The sequence below is a fragment of the Tenebrio molitor genome, chromosome 3 (assembly GCF_963966145.1).
Source record: "Tenebrio molitor chromosome 3, icTenMoli1.1, whole genome shotgun sequence".
In the NCBI taxonomy this organism is placed as follows: Eukaryota; Metazoa; Arthropoda; class Insecta; order Coleoptera; family Tenebrionidae; genus Tenebrio; species Tenebrio molitor.
In genome coordinates this window covers 25,896,134-25,908,899 of record NC_091048.1, presented here as the reverse complement: position 1 = coordinate 25,908,899, position 12,766 = coordinate 25,896,134, and the positions used below count along the sequence as shown (strand labels likewise).

At 39.9% G+C, this 12,766-nt stretch overlaps 2 protein-coding genes across 2 annotated transcripts; one reads left to right on the top strand and one right to left on the bottom strand.

Moving 5' to 3' along the window:
* The first annotated feature begins 933 nt into the window (after positions 1-933).
* On the top strand, positions 934-7,651 carry Nagk (N-acetylglucosamine kinase). Its single transcript, XM_069041054.1, has 4 exons — positions 934-1,093; positions 1,563-1,746; positions 6,381-6,633; positions 6,804-7,651. The coding sequence occupies exons 1-4, from the start codon at positions 1,065-1,067 to the stop codon at positions 7,367-7,369; spliced, it is 1,032 nt and encodes a 343-aa protein (XP_068897155.1). The 5' UTR covers positions 934-1,064; the 3' UTR covers positions 7,370-7,651.
* LOC138125631 (large neutral amino acids transporter small subunit 1) lies at positions 7,643-12,645 on the bottom strand. Its single transcript, XM_069041053.1, has 8 exons — positions 11,818-12,645; positions 10,845-11,091; positions 10,445-10,570; positions 9,926-10,019; positions 9,683-9,727; positions 9,310-9,634; positions 8,145-8,219; positions 7,643-8,089 (listed from the first exon to the last, which is right to left on the bottom strand). The coding sequence occupies exons 1-8, from the start codon at positions 12,007-12,009 to the stop codon at positions 7,769-7,771; spliced, it is 1,425 nt and encodes a 474-aa protein (XP_068897154.1). The 5' UTR covers positions 12,010-12,645; the 3' UTR covers positions 7,643-7,768.
* Positions 12,646-12,766: the final 121 nt, after the last annotated feature.

The window sequence follows — 12,766 nt, the reverse complement described above, 5'->3', positions numbered from 1 at the left end:
TCTGTTCCCGATTAAACAGGCGAATCAACGGGATAATAAATAATAAATAAACACAGAATAAACGAAACTTAATGTAATAAGAAACGAAGAAACTGCAAAACGCACCTGCTGCGAAACTTTTTTACGATTGCACTTCAATTGTTTCGGTGACGCCGGTGCTCACTTGATTTGTAATTTTAGGGATTTTGGGGTATCGAATCGAGACAATCAAAATGTATTTACAAGTTAAAATTAAGACGTTGAATACAACGAGACATAACACAACTACATAAATTCTTAATTGTTATTTTTTGAAATAGGTTATTTTTTCTTGTTCAAAAAAATGAAAAAGTTTTGTGTCGTGCAATTCGGACAAATGGCAGTTTTGATTAATGGTGAATGTGGCAGTGGTTCCAGTTCCAATACTCATTGGTTATGTTATTTTTTTAATGTCTTACGTAAAGAATAAAAGTTGCAAGTGCATTATTTAACGAAACGCCGAAAGTAACGGTATAAATTGGGTCACTATCGATTTCCATCGACTGTAAGAATTTTTGGTTGCCTAACCTCACATAATCTCTACTCTTTGCAGTCTAACAAACTACAGAGTCGTAGAACAGGGGGCGATCAGGGATGATATTTATTGACGACTCAAATGAAACTCGGCTTCGGCTGTGTCTGAAATCATCAACGGAGCTAGTACACTGCATGCGGAGCCCTATCCCTAGTCCTGCAGCCGCCGCCGCCGCATCATTTATTCCCAATTTGCCCCTCAATTGGCCGCTTCCTGCGTCCAGTCTAGCCTGTGAAAAGGCCCCATTAAAAATCGAGAGCGTTAACTTCATAAACGTCAATTGACCGAATTAAAATCGAATTGAAAATGTAAAAAAGAAATGTGTAGACGCCGTACAGAGGCGTGTCTGAGCCCGACCTGGCTCGGTTACGTTCGTGTACGAGCCTCTAGCGTTTTACAACCTTCCTATCAGCTCGCACCATTCAGTAGGTTAGAATAGCAAAGGAGAAGTGAATGTGTTGGTCGGGATTGCGTGGCAGATCCGGCGTGTTATGTTATATCACTCACCAGAATGAGTAAACTAATCGGCGGTATCGAAGGGTATGTAGCCTGTCACTCGCCCGAAACCCACCCCTTTCGAACCCACGTTTCGAACATATGTCACGGGCGCCACTGAATTAATTAGTCGATTAGGTCGGACCAGAGCGCCCCAAAAGCCCCCGAAAACTTGTCGCCCAGATTGGGCAACGCGAATTTATATAACATTAGGAAATGTCAGTTGTTGTCGGTGGAAAGTTGTCCAGGCGAATACAGCGCGGACGGGGTTCTGGACCACCTGTATCTGTCTCAATTTCGGTAGTCCAACCCATCCCCCATCGATAACAATCGGGCGTCATTACCACACCGACCCAGACCTCGTTAAGTGTTTGGTTGCACCCCGACAGGTGCTTCTGATAAGACTGCACCAGGGGAAACCCAGCGCAAACACTATTGTTTCGGTACAAACACAAGACAAGCAGATGTTATCAGTTAGTAATTTGCAAAGAAATGCTGAAGGGGGTGCTTGCAGGGGTGCGACCCACTCGAACATCATCCTGATGGACATCACGGGCAAGGTCATCGCGACGGCGACGGGCCCCGGCACCAACCACCACATGACGGGGATGGCGGAGTGCCAGAAGAGGATAGCCGACATGGTGAACTCCGCCAGGCTCAAGGCCAAGATGGGCTTCCACCAGCCCCTGGACGCGCTGGTAAGTTTTGCGAGTTTGTTTGTCTGGCGGCAGGTCATTGACGAAACGGTGTCGGGTTATCAGAAGTCGCGCGATTTTTCCATCGCGTTGGGGTCGAGATCCGTGGCGAAGGATCGTTTACCCGAAATTCCGTGTTTGCTTATCGAGTCGATAAAGGGCGATAATGAACAGCGGTGTCTCATCGAGTTTTAGCGATGTTTTCGGACAGAATTTGTGTACCCGTGCACTCCACTCCTCTATTATTAATTTTATATTGACTTTGCTTGTTGTCGAAACTTATTTGCAATATCGCGGAATTATCCTTTCGGTGACGATAGCGATCGTTTGCTTATCACTGTTTATCGCAGATTTGTGATAATTCGACATTAATTAACTACAAAATTAAACTGTTGGGCAAAGTGTTATTGAAGGGATAATTAATGAAACATAAAGTTAATCCCAGCTGTGTAATATATAAAGATAAAGATCAACAATAACGATAAATGATGGATCAATTCGACACGTTGACAGTAATCGATAAGTTTATTGGGCAATGAAAATTAAATTCTTCCTTTATCGCATTTGCAATCGTTAATTTTCTTAAGTCGCTCTTATCACTCGTGACGTCATCTATCACTCAATAAAGAAATATTTTATCTCGACACCTAGCATACCGATTGTTCTAGATGTGATTCCAAAATAAACTAAATTGTCAGCGAATTGTCTGAAACGAAATCCTGCGTGAAGAGCGCCTAAGGATTTGATAACCTTGCCACTTACGCTAAATAGGCACTGATCGATTCAATTTATTCATTAGACGTCTCCATGCCTTTGTGTGCAAATCGAATCAAGTAATTTTGGTATTACAATTTTTTTTTTGGTGCCGGAAATATTAGAAGCGTGTCGATATAGCGTCTACAACTACAACTTTTCTTTACAAGTTTCTCCAGTTCCTTATCATTGTTTACCAAGTTTTAGTTTATTAGAAGTGAAGAAATATTACATAATATTGTGGTAGGTGAAGAAGAACTCTTTGAATTTTATTCAGCAATAACAATATTTAACTGGTGGACTTGAAATAACGAGGATTATTCTTATCAATGTGAATTTTTTTGTACTTATCTCTGGACTAGTTTTCGCTGGTATTATGTAATATTTTTATTTGTGAGTGTAAAAAAGCGAATGTAATTGCATTTTACTTGGACAAAAGACTAGTAAGAATAGAAGCGTCACATTCTACAAAAAGAAACCTGCAAAATACGCGCAAACGTCAAATATTATTTGAAGATTTTTTTTTAAGAATCTTAAATATGTTTTACTTTATTTTCTTGTAAATTTTTATACAGAGAGTGTAAAGTAAGAAATAAAATTTCTTAAATTGTTCATTGTTCATTCGAAAAATCTTCAGACAGGTCAGGTCAGGTCTTTCTAAATTGTCAAATTTTAGCGTAGATTACACGTTTATATTTCACACAGAGTCGGCGCAAAAGGGCAACTGAAAATTATAAATGAGAGTGGGGTTAAATACATATATATTTTTTAACGTCCGTCAAAAAAAGTGCAAGTTTTTTCATTCGTTTGCATTCATAAAATATGTGATTTTTGAATCGGTCAAGAAGCGTTAAAAAAAGTGCCATAGCGGTTCATTTTTGCACGCATTTTGCGTTAAAAAAAGTGCCGTAGCGTGTCATTTTTTAACGCAATTATAAAATTTTTCATTAATAATTAGTAGTTTTTTTAACGAATTCGTATGTAAATTGGGATTTTTTTTGCATGAGTGGGCCAATTTAAAACGCGAGTAAAACGAGCGTTTTAAAGGTCCACGGGTTTACGCAGGAGAAAATTTTCAAATTTTGAGTGTCGAAAAAATTGTTATCTAAACTTACGGGCGCCAAAAAAATTTTGTATGCAAAAGTAATACTTTTTTTACTCGGCGGATTTGCGCACTCGCTTCCCTCGAGCGGCAAATTTTCCTTCTCGTAAAAAAAAGTACTACTTTACTCACTTGTTGCATAAATAACTATTTCGAAAGGCCTTTTTATCGTCTGTCTAATAGTGAAAGAATTTTTTAAATCGATCGAAAAGACAACACAGGATTTCAGTCAATTTCGATGACTTCCACGATTTATAAAGGCGAAAATTAGGTGGAAGTTCCTTAAATTAGACTAAAGGTTATGCACAATGTTAAAGAATTTGAAGACCATTTGGTTATCTATTGGAAAGTTGGTGAAGCTCATTTTAATAATTTTATCGGATGAGTTTTTTTTATTTATACCAATTTATTTAGTGAAGTATTTTTCTCAGCTTTTAATAAAGTTAATAAAGAATTGTTTTTTTTTTCATTTAATTATATTATCCAAATTAATATTCTCCATTTGAATAACGTTTAATTTTTTTAAATCCAAATTTTCATGAGAAATTTTTATTTATACCTACTATAAGATTGTGTTAATATTTATTTACACTTTACAGTAAGAGTGAGGAACGCAAATTTTTCGTTCACGGAGATGAGTGGACGATGCAATTCAAGTGAACGAAAGCGGCCTTACTCTCGAGTGCTGTATTTGGCACACCTTGCGGCAGATAAATTACCTACACTTTATCACAAAAAAATGAATCAAACTATAAAGAAGTGTTTTTGTGCAGTAAATTGATTGCGATGTCAATAGAAGTAAGCAAAGGGCAAAGATAATTTTTATTACATTTATTTTTCATTACTTGTGCTTATGTAAATTTTATATACTTCTTCAGTTATTTACATAATTCCTTGCTTTTCCACCATTTATATATCCAGGTGCTTCTAGATCGAGATTGTTTTACATATTTAGAGAACCCGTGTTTGCTTTCATCAATTCTATTAAATTTCCTTTACAAGTTCAGCACAATTTTTTCTAAACAATATTTTTACTCTGGGCCGTCGTTTAAATTACTCATAGCATCAAAACCGGTATTTCCGGAGTGCGGGAACAACGATTTCCCGCACGCGGTGATTTTTACTTTGCAGCAGAAACTGGGGGAAATTGTAAAGTTGATATTTAGACGGAAACGTCAATTCACTTTAAACAAAATGGACGTTCCGTCACATTTGCAATTGTAAAATTAATTCTCATCGACACAAAAAATAAGTAATTTTATTATAAAAGAAATAGGAATACAATTCAAAAAGGTAAGAGTAATAACAGGGCCCTGAAAGTAATTATTATTGTTGTTTTTCAAGTGAAGAGGAAGAATTTATTCAATATATTGTGTGATCGTAGAAGATGCCACCGACGCTTTAAATTTTAATCATCTAGTAATCAGCAACGCGGAAGGTGCGATCAACCCAACAATAAAAAAGTTACCAATGTTAAATTTTTTATTTTCATATTTTTGAGTTATTCGTTACAAAAATTTAACTTTTGCGGGAAGAAATTTCCCGCGTGAGCACTTTTTTGCAGCACGAGCGCAGGCAGTTCTCTTTCCGCATACGTTAGGTAAATAAATATTTTTGAAAAAAGTGCAAGTTTTTTCATTCGTTTGCGTTAATAAAATATGTGATTTTTGAATCAGTCAAGAAGCGTTAAAAAAAAGTGCCATAGCGGTTTATTTTTGCACGCATTTTGCGTTAAAAAAAGTGCCGTAATGTGTCATTTTTTAACGCAATTATAAAATTTTTCATTCATGATTAGTAGTTTTTTTAACGAGGTCGAATGTAAATTGGGATTTTTTTGGCACACACAGGAGAAAATTTTCAAATTTTTGAGTGTCGAAAAAATTGTTATCTAAACTTACGGACGCCAAAATTTTTTTGTATGCATCTCGTTAGTAAAGTATCTTTTTTTTTTCGGCGGATTTGCGCACTCGCTGCGTTCGTGCGGCAAATTTTCTTTCTCGTAAAAAAAAGTATTACTTTACTCACTTGTTGCATAAATAACTAATTATATACCTTGTTTAATATTCACTTATTATTGTGGTATCTTCATGAATAAAGAGAAAAACAAAAAGAATTGTTATTCAAAACCCTCATATGGCGAAGAATCATCCGCACAATGTATAATGTTCTTAAAAAAGACTGGGGGGAGGTAATTCATTCATAATTTTTTAAAAGCTTCAATCTGTTAACTGAACAAGCTTTTTTGAGTTCTTTTTTCTTTATATTATGTCATTATCATTTAGACAATTATTTTTTGTTTATTTGTTTTGTTATTATTGTTGTTAGGTTAAGTTCAGTAGCGTTGCGCAAGTCTTCGCTTCTATTATTGGATTTTGTTTTATGTTTGAATAAAACACCTAAATGACCCTAGTAACAAATACTTTATGTTCCGATTGTGACATTTATTCTTGTTCTATATAGATTCAAATCTTAATCGAGTTCTTGCATCTGTCGTAACCATTAATTTTTTGCAATAAAATGAACGTAAATATTCGTTCGTTGAAAGTCTGCTGAATAGCTTTACGATTTTTCCGACTACTCATCTTCAGGTTCTGGTGTATCTGCGTTATCATTCCTAAATCCTCATCGTTGAGCATTTTTTCAAGCTTCTCACTTATCTATAAAAGATTCCATTCTCATGTACCTAGTTGAACGTTGATTTGTTTCCAAGAATTATACTTTGCAATCAGTTCTTCAGAAGTTTTATAATCTTTATCGTTTAACTTGATCTCAAAATTTGCAGGGCCTGAGCTTGAGCGGCTGCGAGCATGAAGAGACCAACCAAGAGCTGGTGAACGGTCTAAAGGACTCGTACCCCAACCTGAGCAAAGTGTTCGCCGTGGGCAGCGACACCGAAGGCTCGGTGGCCACAACTTCGAACTGCGGCGGCATCACGTGCATCGCGGGTACCGGCTCCAACACCCTCCTGCTCAACCCTGACGGCACTCGAGTGCAATGCGGGGGCTGGGGCAATCTCCTCGGAGACGAGGGCAGCGGTAGGTGTTTACCTCATTACAGCCGACACCTCTAACAATAGAAGACGTAGCGTTCGATTGTGTACTCAAGTGCTACAAGGCCGCGATAAATCAATCCCTATTACCATTCCACTAATGGCTCGCAAATCGCGGCGACCTTCGCTCACACTAATTGTTTCCAAACATTGCAGCGTGGAAGATAGCGCACAGGTCGATCAAATACTGCTTCGACGATCTGGACAACTTCGAGGAGCCCCCGTTTCCCACCGACGTGATCTGGGCGGAGGTGAAGGACCACTTCAACATCCAGAACCAGGCGGACATCTTGGACTATTTTTACGCGAATTTCGACAAGGCCAGAATCGCCTCGCTCTGCAAGAAGATATCGGAACTGGCGAAGAAAGGCGACAAGCTCTCTCAGTACGTTTTTGAAGAGGCGGGGATGCACCTGGCCAAGTCTGTTGCGGCGGTGGTGGCGAAGGCGGCGCCCCAACTCATTAAAAGGGACGGTGGGGTACAAGTACTGTGTGTCGGTTCGGTTTGGTTGAGTTGGGAGTTGTTGAAACCGGGGTTCGTTACTTGGATGAGGAAGCATACGGAGATCGAGATGATCTCGATGATGAGGCTCACCAAAAGCATGGCCACAGGAGCTTGTTACATGGCGGCCGACAAGGCAAACATCAAGGTGGCAAAAGACTACTCCAATAACTACACCGTGTTTTACAAGTACGACAGGAAAGCAGCCTTCACTAGCTGAGTTTCGTTCGACAAGAAGTGCCTCAGCTCGCTGTGCCAATCGCAGCTAGTCACTTAAATTCTAAATTGATGCTGTTATTTGGATGTTATATGTGTATATAAATTGTGTATATTATTTTTACATCGTTTATCCTTTGTTGCAGAGTAGCAGACACTTAATTTAAGCTTCCGCGTTTTGCCTCTGACTTCTTGACTGTTGTTTCGCTTATGTACTGATAGTTCCTTTATGTATATATTAAGTAGTTCTTACCACCACTCAAATAAAATATGAATGTTCGTAACATTCTTTATTTTACATGCATACAAACATTTATTGTCGATGTAGGCATTGTCATCATCTTGGTCTCCTGTGAACGGCGTCCGACAAGAGACTCGCAACTGCTTCAACAAGATATGTCATCTACAAATTCGCCGCTTTCGATTTGCCAACAACGATCAAGACTTGTTGAAGTGTCACGGTTACGCTGTTCGTGGCTTTAACGAACCATTGCGGCTTGTTTTCCCAATATATAAATACCAAATAAACTGGTATCGATGTTAAAATCATCAGCACGCCGATACCAGTTTCGACAGGACTGGCCACCATCGGCACTGCCGTTACGAACACGGTCGCCAGTAAGTAAACCACAGGCCATATTAAGTTCACTTTGATGGGTCGATCCAGATCTGGGCGAGTCCACCGCAACCATGGAACGCACAACACGGCCACGCCGATACTCAGCTGCGAATTTTTAACTATCCATCATGGTGGTGTTTACGATATTTGTTCTACTCACCCATGTGGCGAATCCCACGTAGTTTATCAAAGCGAATATGTCCGACACTGTGAGATATACCATCGATAACAGCGCCTGCAAACAATATAAGTCTCAATTTGTAGTGCACAATAAATGTCCCATTATGCCTCCTCGGTTTTATTTACAAGTTATTTACGGAAATAAAATTTCATCAAACGATTTTATTGCGTTCCTTGGGTGCCTTGTTCAATGTAACCAGATATTGCGTAATTGAATTTATTACCAAAAGAAAAAAAGGGATTCAAAGATTTCGCTCGTACGTTGTATGCCACCCACTATACCCAGACACAGCATAAAGAGTTTCTTATCACATCGTTCACTGATAAGAATTGAAATTAATTTTAAATGTGATTTAGCGGTGTATATCTGGTTGCCTACACAAGCAAATTTAAACAAAATAAATAGTGTTATTTAAATTTCACTAAAAAGAACCCGAACTAAATTAACAATTTGCCAATATAGGTTAATTATAACATTTGGAATATACTTACGATTAAAATTCCAGTCTCAAAATTGAGGTTATGTTTGATTTGATAAGTCTATTGGTGCCAATAATTACGATACTATTTCAAATAATTGTTATTAAAAATTTATGTTAAATCTTTTCAAACAAAGAAATAGTTCGTTCTGGGTTATTTTTAATTTAAAAGATAAAAGTAAAATAAGTTTAAACCTTAAGTTGGCAAGAGTGATCCGGTTAAATTTATGTCTTCCGAGAATTTAGTAATTAAAAAAAAATGTAAAAGCGCAGTAAAGCGTTTTCATTAAAGATTATTTGGCAACAATTAGGTATACGTTAGATGAGATGTGTGGTATTGTGGGTGCTTTGCAATTTTTATATGGGAAGAACAAATATCAGTTCAAATTAATTTGTAGAATACTGAAGACTGCAGTCAATGAAATACGAAACTTTTAAGGTAAATGTGTCATTTTCTCTTCATCTTGTACCTCCTGAATCTGAAATTTCAGATAAATAAAGATTTGAGGTTATGTTTGTTAGAGTCGGTCATGCGCCAGGTCGTCTGGCTACATCTGGACCGTCAGTTGGCACGATTGACAAATTTGTTTTATTTTTGACAACTAAACTTGTCAATGCCATTTTAAATTTTGTCCTGCTCGCGTTTCGATTTTTGTCAAGTCTTACCATGACTAGCACCGAGGGCGTGGGCGTGAGTCGTTGGGCTTGAATCATGGTCAAGATTTCGGGCATCTGTCCGTGGCAAGCGCCCGCGTAGAAGAGCCTGGAGGAGGTCAAGAGGATCCCATTGACGGCTCCGAAGGTCGACAGGGCGACGAAAACCGGAATGGTCCAGGCCAGAGGGCCGAAGAGTTTATCGGCGAAAGACACAGCCACAGCTTCTGATCCCAAAAGTTCGGCGGGGGAGAGCGTCGTGTAGAAGGCCACGTTGGTGAGGACGTAGACCACGGTGACCAACGTGCAAGAAATGGCAATAGCCAGCGGAAGATTTCTGCAAGAGGTCGGTGATTAGGGGGAAAGACAGTTTGGGAGAGAGTACCTGACAGGGTCCTTCAGCTCCTCGATAATGAAATTTAGGTAGTTCCTGTAAGAAATAGCGGCGATTATGCAAGTTTAAAGTATTGGTCTGTCGTGAAACAGTAATTGGAAGAAGTTTAGTTAAAGGGACCACAACTACAGAACAGGAAACTCGTTATCTCCACAAGATTGTGAAAAAATTGGTTTTTGATGGTGGACTGGTTCCGAATTTCCTGTTCCCAGATTTTTGCGGTATTCTTCTCACCAGCCGTTGTAGGCGAACAAGCCGGAATAGAATGATAATGCCAGTGACGTAACTTCGCTCTTTGTGTTGATGAATGAAAAGTGCTCCGTGTGCCCTGCAATAGTAAGTGCAATCTCGCAGATGTTCACCCAGACAACCCTTTGATACTTCCACCGTTTAAACTACTCGCCATCTCTTATGTTCGGCCTCTGGCGCAATTAGCAACTTCACTTTTATAAAAGGGGACAGGAACGGGAAACTTCCATTGTAAAAGGAAGCTAATGGGGTGAGAGCATCACAGAATCGATAACGTCACCACGAAATTACGTCGTGGCCTTTCGACAATGAAAACATAAATAGACCTAGAAAGCTAGATCATGCTTGTTTTACAAAAGTGAAGTTTCGAGAGGCAAGGGAACAAGTACAGCCTACAAAAAAGTGAAATCTAGACTAATCCGGAGGGGTCAAGAACGTCTAAAGTAGTTTTAGCAGAAGAACCAAAGCATGCTCTTTGAGCTACTCGAGTGTGAGAGTATCTACCGTTGAGAAGTTGGTATCCTCCGGCGGCGATGATGACGAACAGCGCCAACAGTTTTGCATAGGTGAAGATATCTTGAACACGTGTGGCCCATTTGACGTCGTAACAATTGACGAACGTCAAGACGCCTGGAATGAAATGAAAACCGGTTTATCTGTAGGGTCCAAATTGGCCCCGTGGGAAATCGAGCAAAAAGCTCGAAGCTTATTGGGGCAGAGCTTTTATTCGAGTAATTACAATCAAAGAAGCTCGGACGGATTTGATGAAGTGCTTCATTAAACCGAGACTATACCGAGTGATATTTATAGTCCAATAAACCTCCGCATTAAACTATTAAGTAACAATAATACAATGAAAATATGTAGTACAATGGGGATTTTATTGGCCACCAACTATACTCACAAATGCAACAGACTGCGAGCAATCTGGCGGCGTCCTCAGGTGGTTGACATTCGGGAAAGAAGGGTTTCATCACGTAGACGCTGAACGTCAACGCGACTATTGCTTGCGAACACGGCCTCACTATCATGCATTCGATCCACAGTCGGATGAAAGCGAGGAAGGGACCGAAGGTCTCCATTATGTAGGCGTAATCAGCGCCGCTTTTCCTGATCATGGTGCCGAGTTCTGCATAGCAGTAAGCGCCAACCTTAAAATATAAACGTGTCATGAGGGCGACGTGCGGCTGACAGGTCTGTTGTTGTGACTCGAATAGATTGGAAATGGGGCACAGGGTGCGCTTTCAACCACCCACTTGATGCAGAACAATCATCAATCAAGCAAGAGGGGATGGGAAAAGGTAGAGGGCGCGAATGCTTTTTGAAACGGATCTTCTGGAGAAAGATTTTGCACGTCGGATATTGTGCCAGACTATTTCGCATCGACACTCTGGAGTCTGGATTGTCGTATCCGAGTCACGTATTTCTTCGGCGAAATTGTTTCCCATAAAAGAGGATATAAGCTCCTGTGGGCGGGTAAGCTCCTTGGAGCTTTGGACATCTGACATGATTTTAGCTTCTCTGTCTGGATTAAACCGCATCGACTTTTTCCAGCTGGAATTTAAGTGAGATAATTGTCGGTGAACAAAAAGCCTTTAATTGTAATTGCAGTCGCGCAATTCACACCGCAAACTACCGGTACTTCGTCCTTGTCGCAGGAAAAACTAGAAGTTTGTGCGGAATGGCATAAAATTGCGGTTAAGCCACATTGACATAACCTTGTCGGAAGTGCGTTTGATCCGATTGCATCAGCCCCAAAGTGGAGCTTTCGCCAAAGGCGCAAGGACAATTTTAAAAATTTGTGTGTGACGGAATTAGTTCGGAGTTCGCCGGAGCAGAGGTTATCAAAGTTCATTGATAGGAATTGTCTCACTTACCATCGAAAAAATCCCAGAGATGGTCCACACTAGTAGAGACGCGTTAACACTACCGGTGTGCATGAGGACTCCTGCAGGTGACACGAATATCCCTGAGCCTATGATGCTCCCCACGATCACTGTGATGCCGTTGACCAGGGTCATCTTGGGCTTGAGGGTGATCTCGTCGTCGGTTTTCTTGTCGCCCTCCATGATGTCGTGACCACGTTGGGAGCTTACTACTGTTTGGATGCGTATTCGCCAACCCCGCGTTCTTTAGACAGTTCTACTCGGTCCTACTCGCGGAGCAGAATGCGGATCAATATCTGGACCATTCTTCGTTTGCCTCCCTACTATGCCCTAATACTACATCACGTGGCCTTTTCTCTTCGAAAAATGCCACTATCTGCGAAGGACTTGCGAAATACATTCGTCATTACAATCAACGATAACTTAATCTTCGCCAATTTCCTCCTTTTTATATTTTAGCGACTGAATTATGCATTCGACCCCACGAGCTAAATTCCGCATCTTGGTCCAACCACCAATTATCGACGTCGTTTTTTTTTGTTAACTTGCATAATTGACTGCCACATTTGCTGCACAATCGTTGTTTCACGAGAGAAAAATTTGTCCTTTGCGATGATTCTTTCAGGAAGTGGCAATTTATTAATCTGGCTCGCCCACTTGCACAAAGATCGGTTAATTGAGCCTTTTCAAATGCGCGATCAGTTATTTGCATGACAATGCGGACCATCACGAACGAAAATTGTTGGGCAATTGTGGTGGAAACGCAAGAATTCGGTCGTGACGTCATGAGTGATGGGGTGGGTCAAGGGTTCCCGCCAGACCAGAACTAATTTTTTTAAACAGGGGTGACGCAAATATAACCAAAATTTTATTCACGATTTTACATTAGTACAATCTAAAACTTAGTAAAACAGCCAAACACTCTACAGCTGTTGTTCCA